We start from the raw sequence: 12,500 nt of genomic DNA, 5'->3' as shown, positions 1-12,500 counted from the left end.
AAACAGTGGTACAGTGGTATTAACTACACCATCGACGTGTTTACTTCATATAAATATTCTAAAGTGGACACTGAATTAACTGGATTGAACATGAAAGAAAAATTGAATCCATCTTTTCTTTCAGCCCGCAACACACAAAAAGCATGATTTAAACAGCGTTATTACGTTCACTACAATCCCATCTATTTATGCATGAAGAAGAAAACGTCGACATTGCTTTAAGTTTTAAATTTAGTCATTTTGACGTCAAATGGGCCGCAGCCTTGGGGATTAGTCTGCTTGCATCAGAACTGAACATGCGTGGTGCGATCCCGCTCGCATGCCTGTTTTTTTTTTTGGGGGGGGGGGTTGTTTTTGTTTTTGTGTGTGTGTGTGTGTGTGTGTGTGTGTGTGTGTGTGTGTTTGGGGGTTTTTGTTGTTTTTTTGTTTGGGTTTCTCCAAAGCTTTTCTTATTTATCATATTTAATGCAGAGCACTTTTAAACGATTTTTTAAATATCTTCTCTCTCTCTCTCTCCTCATGATTCCTTTACTGAATAAGGCGCGAAGTACAAGTGAGTCTTGAAGGCTTTGCCTCTTGTTTTTATGATCATCATCGTTACTGACATCATTGTTGTCACTGGTTGCTGCTTTGCACGTTGCACTTGTTTAGAAAAAAAGTCGTTGTGTTTTGTGTTTACCTTTCCTTTAACGGAAATGTAACTGGACGCTATGGGGAAAGGGTTGTTTAAAAAAAAAATTGAGAAAAACAACATAGGCACATACATATATATTTCCCCCACCTCTTCCTCCTCCTCTTCCTCCTCCTCCACCTTTTTCTTCTTCTCATTCCCCCCACTCTTCCTCTCCTTCCATCTCCGCCTCCTCCTCCTTCAGCTTCTGTTCCCTCCTCTCTCTCTCTCTCTCTCTCTCTCTCTCTCTCTCTATCTATCTATCTATCTATCTATCTCTCCCCCTCTCCCTGTTCCTCATCCACCTCTTTCTCCTTCTTTTACTCCTTCTCACCTTCTTTCTTGTCTCACGTCATGACCCACTTCTGACTCGGTGAAAAACGACTTCCTCGCATGGCTTTTTTTTCATTCTTCTTTGAAATTTTTTTTTTTTCAACTGTTGTTCCATTCCTTTGTTATTATTTGTTTGGGTTTTTTTTTTCTAGCGGTTTTAGCTCTGTTTTACCGTTTGCAATGAGGGTTCTGTTTTCTTTCAGTTTTCTTTTCTTTTCTTTTTTTTTCAAATGTGCACACTTATTACAAGCAACAAAGCAACTCATTTATATTGATATAGACCGACTACGTCGTTTTGAAATGTTTGTTATTATACCTTCTTTTTTCTTTTCTTCTTTCTTTCTTTTTCCTTCCTCGGTTTTTATTTTTATTGATTTTTTTTGGTGGCTGTAAGTGTAGTTGTGTTGATGTTGTTATTGTTGTTTTGGCGTTCCAGTTGTCTTCCTAACCAGTCAATCAGCCATCTGTACTGTGCCAGGTGTGTGTGCTGTGGGTTTCATTCACCCATGGAAATAGAAGAAGAAAAAGAAGAAAAAGAGCAAAAAGAAAAAGAATAGTAAGAATAAGAACAATAAGAATAAGAATGATAATTGTATCTGTGATATATCCAATCCAGCCAATTTTGGTATCATTTCCAAACCAACATTGCGCAAATTTCTTCAAAACGGAACAAGGTCTCTATTGGTTTTTCCAAATACATAACTGAACTGAGCAAAACGCTAGACGCCACTTTCAAGACATCAGAGATCTTTCACCACCCTTCTTGCGGCAAATCGGTGGCAGTGTGTTCGTTCTTCAGTTTAGCGTCTTTTCACTATCAGTGATATTAGACGTTAAAAAAAAAGGGGTGGGTGGGGGGGGGGGGGGGGGGGGGGGGGGGGGGTATGGGGGGAGGAAGGTGGTGGTGGTGGTGGTGGCGGCGGGAAGAGGAAAACAGAAAAAAGGTAAACTAGAAAACTGCCGTAAAATGTATAATTAACATGCAATTACATTTAACAGTAACAATTCAATGATAATATTGATAATAATCAGAAACCATTAACACAATTCTGAAGTGCATTAAGTGTGTGTAGGTGTGTACATGTGTGTGTGTGTGTGTGTGTGTGTGTGTGTGTGTGTGTGTGTGTGCGTGCGTGCGTGCATGTGTGTGTGTGTGTGTGTGTGTGTGTGTGCAGGGTCCTACTGTCGCCGCACGTGGGACGGAGTGATGTGCTGGCCGGACACGGAGGCCGGACTGACCATTGTCCAGCAGTGCCCCACCTACATCAACGGCTTTGACCACTCCAGTGCGTGCTCTGTGTGTTCAGATCTGTCAAATCAGTCAAATCAATTCAATTCAATCAAATCACATGAATTAAATAAAATCAATCAAATCAAAAATACGGTGTGAAACTACATGGAAATCAGTCTGTGCAATCTCAGACTCAGTGCGTGCTGTGCGTGTTCAGACCTGTCAAATCGAATGTCAAATCAGATACGTGGTGAAGCCACATGGAAATAATCTATGCAATCACAGGCTGGTTATAAACAGAAAACGTATTCTGTTCAGCCACAACATCAAAGAGGTTAACACTAGTGAAACAAAATCTACAATAACTGTCGATCTACAAAAACAACCCCCACCCCCATCCGACCCCTCCCAGCCCCCCGATAACTAGAAATCGCGTGTTTGTTTGTTCCTTTGTTTGTTTGTTTGTGGTTGGTTGGAAGGCGTGTTGGATGGTTGTGTGTGTGTGTGTGTGTGTGTGTGTGTTTAACTGTGTTCACCATTTTACAGTAAAAAGAATAACTGGAAAATTTTTTTTTTCAAAGAATGGGGCTGTATCTGTATGAATGCCAGGTGTGTATGTATGTGTGTGCGTGTGTGTGTGTGTGTGCGCGCGCGTGTGTGTGCGTGTGCGTGTGTGTGTGATCTGTTTATTTTGTGATGCGTATAGACAAATGAATGTTATAAACTGTATGTGCATCAGTGTGTGAATGTGTAATTGTATTTGTGAACGCTCTGGGCTCTCCGGATATTGGGCGTGCAAATATATATGATTATGATTATGATTATAATTGTTATTATTATTATAGAGGTGGCCCTGAAGGAGTGCGGGGTGAACGGCACGTGGTACACGGACCCTGTGTCCGGCAAGCCCTGGACCAACTTCAACGCCTGCATCACTGACCCACACACAACGGGGCTTCAGACCGTGCACCCCCTCATTGTGGTCAGTGTGTGTGTGTGTGTGTGTGTGTGTGTGTGTGTGTGTGTGTGTGTGTGTCCATGGTAATCTTTTACAAATTCATTGTATCTAGAAATTCTTTGTCTGTCAATAACAAAATTAGGTATACAGAGAGTGAACACATCTTTAGTCATGCCAATGATAGATTGTAAGTCTTCCGGATTAAGCCGTATATCCGGATCATGAACCATATATATTTCATAGAGGCTCCGGATCCAGAAAATGTATTGGGCTCTTCCCACTTAGTTGCCTGGATGTTTGTGTTGGTGTGAAGATGGCATGACATCGTTTTTTCTCGTTCACAATTAAGGGGGGGGGGGGGGGCACGGCAGTGCAAAAGAGACCAACATGATGATTTTTCATGATCTGGGTTTTGGCCTGTTTACTGTATACCTATATATTTAAAAGTGGATACTGAATTAACTATAATGAACCTAAACAGTTGAATCGACGGTGCCTCCAAGGCAAAGCTTACTCAGTTTCCGTTAGCTGAGCACAAGCCGCTTGTGCAGATCTGGAGAAAACGACATCATGTTGCGGTGTGCTTAGGGCGATGGCAACGTCTCTTTTACAGTGAACTTAAAAAAATCTTAAATTATCGAGATGTATCGAGATATATCAAAATAACATGATTTAAATTGTTTGGTTGTTTGTTTGTTGTTATTGTTGTTGTTTTATATCGAATAAAGTCATACATTTATCGCACTAAAATAAACTAACATGAGTTTAAATATCATTTTTGGATAATTAATGTGGTTGGATGCGATTCGATCCTCTGGCGAATCTTCTAGCTTCTGAGTATAAGTTTCATGGTTCAATTCTAGTCCAACACCTTTTCTTCCAACTTCAGAATATCAAATAAAGAATACATTTTTAACTTTCTCTGTCTCTCCGTCTCTCTGTCTCAGTCTCTGTCTGTCTCTGTCTGTCTGTCGTGATTCCTTTATCAGATACAAGTGTGTACCACAAGTGAGTCTTGCACACCTTACCTCTCTGGTTTGATAATGTTGCTTGTGACGTTGTCTCTACTTTTCTGATTTTAAGTCACTAAAAAGCCAGTAAACCACTGAAATGTCCTTCATGTTTTGTTCAAAATGTCTGCACGAACCCTGGCGGGATAAGTATGGGTCTCTGAATCAGATTCGGACTTTGAGATTTGACAAAGTTTCTTTTTTCTGTTGTTTGTGTGCGTGTGACTGTGAAGAGTGATGGGGTGTCCATTCAGGTGAAAGCAAACGATCTGGTCTGTGTATCCCCTTCCACTTCCACTTGTTTGTTCCGTTGACTGTTTGTTTGTTTGTGGTTGTTTGGGGCTGTATCTGTATGAATGCCAGGTGTGTTGATGATTGTGGGGAGAGGCTTCGGATCCACTCTGTTTACGCATACCCAGATTCAAACACTCCACTGTTGGACGCCGTTCTTTCTCTGTCTCTGGACCTTGTATTTGGAATGAACTTCCTCTTTCGCTTCGTCAGGTCTCCGCACTCAGCTCTTTCATGTCTGGCCTTAAAACCCACCTCTTCCCAAAATAGCCTCCCTCCCCTACTCCTTCCTTGTCTTCAGTTTCTTCAGTTTTAGAGTTATGCATGCGTGTGAATGACTGGTGTGAAAGCGCTTGGATTTGTCTCTGCACAAGATTCAGCGCTATATAAATATTATTAGTATTATTATTATTAATCCTACCTGCTCTTCTCTCGGGATCCTCTGGATGGTTTGTCTCATTGTCTGCAGCAGGATTCTGGTACTGATGGGTGATTGATGCACTTCCGGTCGTCCTTTTCCGGCAGCCTGACGATGATGACGCTCTTTCAGAAAGCTTCAGGAACTTTCTCCTCTTTCCACACTTTGTTAAAAGTTCTATCAGTGTCTTGGCACGTGAATTTGGGTCTGCCTTCAGCATGTCTGCAGTGATTCTGTCTTTACGTGTGTCTTCTTCCCTTTCGTTTGTCTGATGACCTCTTCCAGCTCGTACCGTGCGGTGTGCCCACGTGTCATTCCTTGTGTGGAAACCCGTGACTTCCGTGACCGCTTCTTTCTCTGCGTCTGGTCTGTTATTTCTTTCCTCTGTGGTGCCAGTTGTGTGTTGTGTATGTCGTGGATTGCTATCCCCTCCCCCCCTCCCCCCCTCCCCTCCTCCCCCTGAACCTGGGACCAGGCAATGCCGGAGTTAGCAGGGTGGCGTGCAGACACCTAGTTGGTGGCTGTTCCCTGTGCCGTCTTCCTGAGCCGTTTCTGTCCCCCTCCCTCCCTCCCACCCCCGTTCCTACCTCCACCACACCTCTCTCTCTCTCTCTCTCTCTCTCTCTCTCTCTCTCTTTGTAGAACTAGTTGCAGTAGTAGCAGCAGCAGTAGTAGCAGTAATAGCAAATAGCAGCAGTAGTAGTAGTAGCAGCAGCAGTAGCAGTGGTAACAATTGTAGTAGCAGCAGTAGTAACAGTAGAAGCAGCAGCAGAAGTTGTAATAGTAGCAGCAGCAGTACAAGTAGTACTAGCAGCATCAGCAGCAGTAGTCATAGTTGTAGTAGCGGCAGCAACAGCAACAGCAGCAGCTAAAGAAGCAGCAACAGCAGTAGTAGTAGTTGTTGTTTTCGTTGTTGTAGCAGTAGGAGTTATAGAGCAGTCTTTTTCTTTCTCCTACTTGTCGATCCACTCCTTCATTTCATTCTCCTTATCCTCTTTCTTCTTCTTCTCCTTTCCAAACTTGTGCCCAGCTTCGGACAGACCAAGATCTCTCCGATGTCTCTCCAAGGACCAAACTGCCTGCCCAAACGTCAGTCGTGGGGAAATGGAACGGGCTTTGGCTGGGTCATTAACTTCACAACAGATTTTCCTCCAGAATGGGTTCCCTAACCCCCACCCCCACCACTACCACCCCCCATCCCCTCCCCCTTGCGGAGAAAGTTTCTTACAGTCCACCAAACGAAACACTGCACAAAAAGTTAGTCTGGAAAGTAAGAACTGCCTGAGAATAAATGTTTAGATCACCTCGGGGTTTTTCTTTGCTTTTCCCCCTTTCTTTACAGTGGATCAACGAGGAAAGAAAGTTCCCTGTTGGCCAGAATGGGAAGAACTTTCGGGGAATAAAAAAGAAAAGATTGCAGTGTCTTCACATTGACGGGGGGAAAACAGGACATGCGTTGCGACATGTGAACCTGTGGTAATGTGTGGTAACATCACAGAACGTTCACCTGGTGGTAATGTGTGGTAACATCACAGAACGTTCACCTGGTGGTAATGTGTGGTAACATCACAGAACGTTCACCTGGTGGTAATGTGTGGTAACATCACAGAACGTTCACCTGGTGGTAATGCGTGGTAACATCACAGAACGTTCACCTGGTGGTAATGCGTGGTAACATCACAGAACGTTCACCTGGTGGTAATGTGTGGTAACATCACAGAACGTTCACCTGGTGGTAATGTGTGGTAACATCACAGAACGTTCACCTGGTGGTAATGTGTGGTAACATCACAGAACGTTCACCTGGTGGTAATGTGTGGTAACATCACAGAACGTTCACCTGGTGGTAATGTGTGGTAACATCACAGAACGTTCACCTGGTGGCCTGGTGGTAATTCTGTGGTAATGTGTGGTAACATCACAGAACGTTCACCTGGTGGTAATTCTGTGGTAATGTGTGGTAACATCACAGAACGTTCACCTGGTGGTAATTCTGTGGTAATGTGTGGTAACATCACAGAACGTTCACCTGGTGGCCTGGTGGTAATTCTGTGGTAATGTGTGGTAACATCATAGAGCGTTTACCTGGTGGTAATTCTGTGGTAATGTGTGGTAACATCATAGAGCGTTTACCTGGTGGTAATTCTGTGGTAATGTGTGGTAACATCACAGAACGTTTACTTGGTGGTAATTCTGTGGTAATGTGTGGTAACATCACAGAACGTTTACTTGGTGGTAATTCTGTGGTAATGTGTGGTAAAATCACAGAGCGTTCACATAGTGGCTTGGTGGTAATTCTCCCGACTAGGGTTCGAGTCCAATATATGGGATGGAAATTTTACACCCGCCCCCCCTCCCCCAAACTCCACCACCGCCACCATTACCCTCACACACACACACACGCGCGCGCGCGCGCGCGCGCACGCACAAACACACACACATACACACACACACATACACAAACACACGCACACGCACACGCACACATACGCACGCCCGTCGAGTAGAGCGCCCCTCACACACACACACACACACACACACACACACACACACACACACCTCCACTAAACCTGGAGTCTGGGTGCTGATCCTTAAGATGTGACATAAACCGAGGTCCCGTGTTCAGCACGCACTCAACACGGGAAAAGAGCCCCTCGCGATATTCTGCACAAAAACGAAGCCCAGTGGGATAAAAAAAACAACAACAAAAAAAAACAAAAAACAAAAGAAAACAATAAATAGTGAAGAAATGGAAGAGAAGAGAATATGGGTGATGCTGTGCTGTGGTGACTGCGCTCTTCCCGGAAGAGAGAGAGAAATAGAGAGAGAACTCAGAACTCAAAACGTTTTTTGTTTTTTTTCAAGGATTGAGATTTTAGGCATAACCTATTCTTTCAATCTGTCCTTGCTAATCTACATCTATTACATATAGCACACACATAAATGAAGGGAAAAGGTATTCATGCAGAATATACATACACATAATTTTACATATATGTGTATATGATTGACAGAGAGAGAGAGAGAGAGAGAGAGAGAGAGAGAGAGAGAGAGAGATGTCATCAGTTTCCAAGTTCCAGAAACATCCGGGTGTTCAAAAGGAACAGTATTGATACTACCTCTGAAATCTACCTGTGGCAAGTGCAACATACTACAGTGACTACCACCATCACCAGTATTACTTGGACATTTGTCACGATTATGATAGAACGAAATGAATAAAATTATGCCTGCATAAACAATAGAACAAAAAATAGAAAAGAAAGAAAGAAAAGAAGAAAATGAGCAGGACAAAAGAAGCAAAACAAAACAAGGTCAAATGAGAAAGCAAGAAAAAAACAACAACAACAATAACTGATACAATAAATGAGACATAACTGACCTCTTTGTTACTGCCTACAGTAATTCAAAGATCAGAGTTATTTACTGTTGGAAGGGGTGAAAATATTTTAGCAGACTTGATTTGAAAATAGGTAGAGAACCGCCCGTTTGTATGTGCAAAGGGAGGGAGTTCCCCAAGGATGCACCCCAAAATGCAAAACTAGTTTTGAACATATCAATTCGGGTACGTGATAAAAATTTGTTAGAGCCGTATCGGCATGAGGCTCGTGTAAGCAGATGTTTCAGATATTGTGGTGCAAAGTAATCGTACGCTTTGTACATGAGAAATGCTTTGTGGAATTCTAGTTGTTCTGGAAGTGGAAGGATATTTAATCTGGCTTGCTTTTCTAAAGTTGACAGTGAGTGATCTGGTAGAATTAATCTGGCTGCTCTCTTGTGGGGAGAATTTAGTTTCTTAAGATGAACAACTGCAGCACAGCTCCAGAAAACAGATGCATAGCAGACGTGAGAAAGACAGTGAGCGTGGAAGAACATTTTGCGAGCTTCACTGTTTATGTAAGGTTTGAGCTGATTGAGTAAGAACAGACTGCGTGCCAACCTTTTACAGACAGAATGAATCAATGTCAGCTTGCCATTTCAGTTCTTCATCAGTTATGACTCCCAAGACGCGGTGCTCACGAATTTGTTCAATGGAGTTAACATTGACATTCAGGGTGAGAACAAGGGGATTTTCTTGGTGCTTTTGTCATGACGTGATAATCATACTCTTTGTTTTGGGGGGATGAAGTGGGTTTTTTCAGTTGGATTTGCACCATATAGAAACATCATTTAAACCCGTTTGAAGAAAATACTGAACTGAAGCAACGCTGACAGCACTGGAATGAAGGGAAGTGTCACCTGCAAAAAGGTCACACAGACTGTGGAGTCTGACAGAGGAAGATCATTAATAAATATGCAGAATAGAAGCGGCCTTAAAACAGATCCTTGAGGAACTACACTTTTTATTGCTCCCGAAAGAGAAAGAGAGCGCGCGCGCGCGCGCGCGCGCGTGTGTGTGTGTGTGTGTGTGTGTGTGTGATACGTGTATGCTTCTGTGTGTGTGTGTGTGTGTGTGTGTGTGTGCAGCACCACATGCAGGGAATCAAGGTGATGTCCACTATCGGGTACTCCCTGTCCCTGGCCGCTCTTATCCTCGCCGTGTCCATCATGGTCAGCTTCAGGTGGGTCACTGTTTGTGTCTCACTGTGGTCAGTGATTGGTCACTGTTTGTTGGTCACTGTGGTCAGTGATTGGTCACTGTGTCTCACTGTGGTCAGTGATTGGTCACTGTTTGTTGGTCACTGTGGTCAGTGATTGGTCACTGTGGTCAATGATTGGTCACTGTTTGTTGGTCACTGTGGTCAATGATTGGTCACTGTTTGTTGGTCAGTGTGGTCAGTGATTGGTGATTTCTATGTACATTTCGCTGTGGCTTTCTGTCATTGTCTGTCTCAGACTCTCTCTTGGCTTCAGGCGGGTTACTGCTTGTGGTCGATGCTTTCTGTGTAGGTGGCAGAATGGTTAAGACGTCCATCTGCCAATACAGAGACTCTGTGACGGTGTGGGGTCGAATCCTGCTCTGCTCTGGCCCTTTCTCCCATGATTGGCTGAAAAATGAAACTGGGCGTCTAGTCATTCAGATGAGACGATAAACCGAGGTCCCGTGTGCAGCACGCAGTTGGCCCACTGAAAAAAGAGCCCATGGCAAAATCCTGTGGAAGAAGTCCACTCTGATAGGTAAACAAATATATATGCATGCAGCAGTAAAACTGACCACCACAATCACCGGTCCCTCCTCGGTGTGTGCTGCAGAAGGCTGCACTGTGCCCGGAACCTGCTGCACCTCAACATGTTCCTGGCCTTCCTGGTGCGGGCGGCCTTCTCCCTGCTCAAGACCGTGCTGCTCGTGCAGGACCTGGGCTTCCCCAATGACGTCAGGGACAGCGGCACCGGCGTGGAGTTCGTCCACCAGGGCACGGTACGTGGCTGCAGTGGTAGTTACGCTGATGATGCTGATAACGATAATACCACAGATGTTAATACTTTTACTATCACCACTAGTAATGATGATGATGATAGCCATGGTGATGATGCTGATAACGATAATACCAGAGATGTTAATACTTTTACTATCACCACTAGTAATGATGATGATGATAGCCATGGTGATGATGCTGATAACGATAATACCACAGATGTTAACACTTTTACTATCACCACTAGTAATGATGATGATGATAGCCATGGTGATGATGCTTATAACGATAAGACCAGAGATGTTAATACTTTTACTATCACCACTAGTAATGATGATGATGATAGCCATGGTGATGATGCTGATAACGATAAGACCAGAGATGTTAATACTTTTACTATCACCACTAGTAATGATGATGATGATAGCCATGGTGATGATGCTGATAACGATAATACCACAGATGTTAATACTACTACTACCACCACTAGTAATGATGATGATGATAGCCATGGTGATGATGCTTATAACGATAAGACCAGAGATGTTAATACTTTTACCATCACCACTAGTAATGATGATGATGATAGCCATGGTGATGATGCTGATAACGATAAGACCAGAGATGTTAATACTTTTACTATCACCACTAGTAATGATGATGATGATAGCCATGGTGATGATGCTGATAACGATAATACCAGAGATGTTAATACTTTTACTATCACCACTAGTAATGATGATGGTGATAGCCATGGTGATGATGATGATGATGATAGCCATGGTGATGATGATGATGATGATAGCCATGGTGATGATGATGATGATGATACTAGCACTACAGCAACTGCTACAACAAACAACAACCACTACTACTACTGATACTTCTACTGTAACTACTACTACTACTACTACAACTGCTGCTACTGTTACACCTACTTCCACTACTACTACTACTACTACTAATGATGATGATGATGATAATGGTAATAGTAATGATAATGATAACAATAGTAGTAGTAGTAGTGTAACCAGTACTAATGATAATGATGGTGATGACTACTACAACTTCCGCGCCAACAACAACTATTACTACTACTACTAATAATAATAATGATAATGGTGATGATAATAATAATAAAAATGATGATAATGAGCACCTAGAGCAGATTTCTGGATAGTGTGCTATATAAGTATCCATTATTATTATTATTATTAATGATAATAGTAATAACAATGATAACAATTATGATGATGATGATGATAATAATAGTAATACTAACACTACTAAAAGTAATACTACTGCTGCTACTACTACTACTACCACTACTATTGCAACTACTACTACTATTACTACTGATGATAATGATAATGATGATGATGATAATAATAACAATAATGGTAATGATGATGATGATGATAATGATAATAATAAATACAAATACAAATATTACTACTACTGCTAATGATAATGATGATGATGATGATAATGGTGATGATAATGGTAATAATAATATAATCATCATCATCATCATATCTAATAATAACAATGATAATGTTGATGATGATATTGTACAATTGTATCGAGCCCTTCTTTTTCAGAGGCCAAGGTGATTTACATGAAAGAAAATGTTACAATGTACATTGACCACTGTTGACCATTCACTAGAGTGTTACAATGTACATGGACCACTGTTGACCACTCTCTGGAGTATTACAATGTACATGGACCACTGTTGACCACTCTCTGCAGTGTTACAATGTACATTGACCACTGTTGACCATTCACTAGAGTGTTACAATGTACATGGACCACTGTTGACCACTCTCTGGAGTGTTACAATGTACATGGACCACTGTTGACCACTCTCTGGAGTGTTACAATGTACATGGACCACTGTTGACCACTCTCTGGAGTGTTACAATGTACATGGACCACTGTTGACCACTCACTAGAGTGTTACAATGTACATGGACCACTGTTGACCACTCACTAGAGTGTTACAATGTACATGGACCACTGTTGACCACTCTCTGGAATGTTACAATGTACATGGACCACTGTTGACCACTCTCTGGAATGTTACAATGTACATGGACCACTGTTGACCACTCTCTGGAATGTTACAATGTACATGGACCACTGTTGACCACTCTCTGGAATGTTACAATGTACATGGACCACTGTTGACCACTCTCTGGAATGTTACAATGTACATGGACCACTGTTGAC

General features: G+C 42.4%; 1 protein-coding gene across 1 annotated transcript in view; it reads left to right on the top strand.

Annotated features, from left to right (window-relative positions):
• Nucleotides 1–12,500, top strand: part of LOC143293976 (secretin receptor-like) — a 26,055-nt gene that overhangs the window by 3,174 nt on the left and 10,381 nt on the right. Inside the window, exons 3-6 of the mRNA XM_076605370.1 lie at nt 2,179–2,289; nt 3,080–3,216; nt 9,379–9,473; nt 10,105–10,270. Coding sequence (XP_076461485.1) covers nt 2,179–2,289; nt 3,080–3,216; nt 9,379–9,473; nt 10,105–10,270 — 509 coding nt within the window. The remainder of the gene's footprint in view (nt 1–2,178; nt 2,290–3,079; nt 3,217–9,378; nt 9,474–10,104; nt 10,271–12,500) is intronic.

Source organism: Babylonia areolata, chromosome 19 (genome assembly GCF_041734735.1).
Source record: "Babylonia areolata isolate BAREFJ2019XMU chromosome 19, ASM4173473v1, whole genome shotgun sequence".
In the NCBI taxonomy this organism is placed as follows: Eukaryota; Metazoa; Mollusca; class Gastropoda; order Neogastropoda; family Buccinidae; genus Babylonia; species Babylonia areolata.
This window is presented reverse-complemented; position numbering and strand designations above follow the sequence as displayed.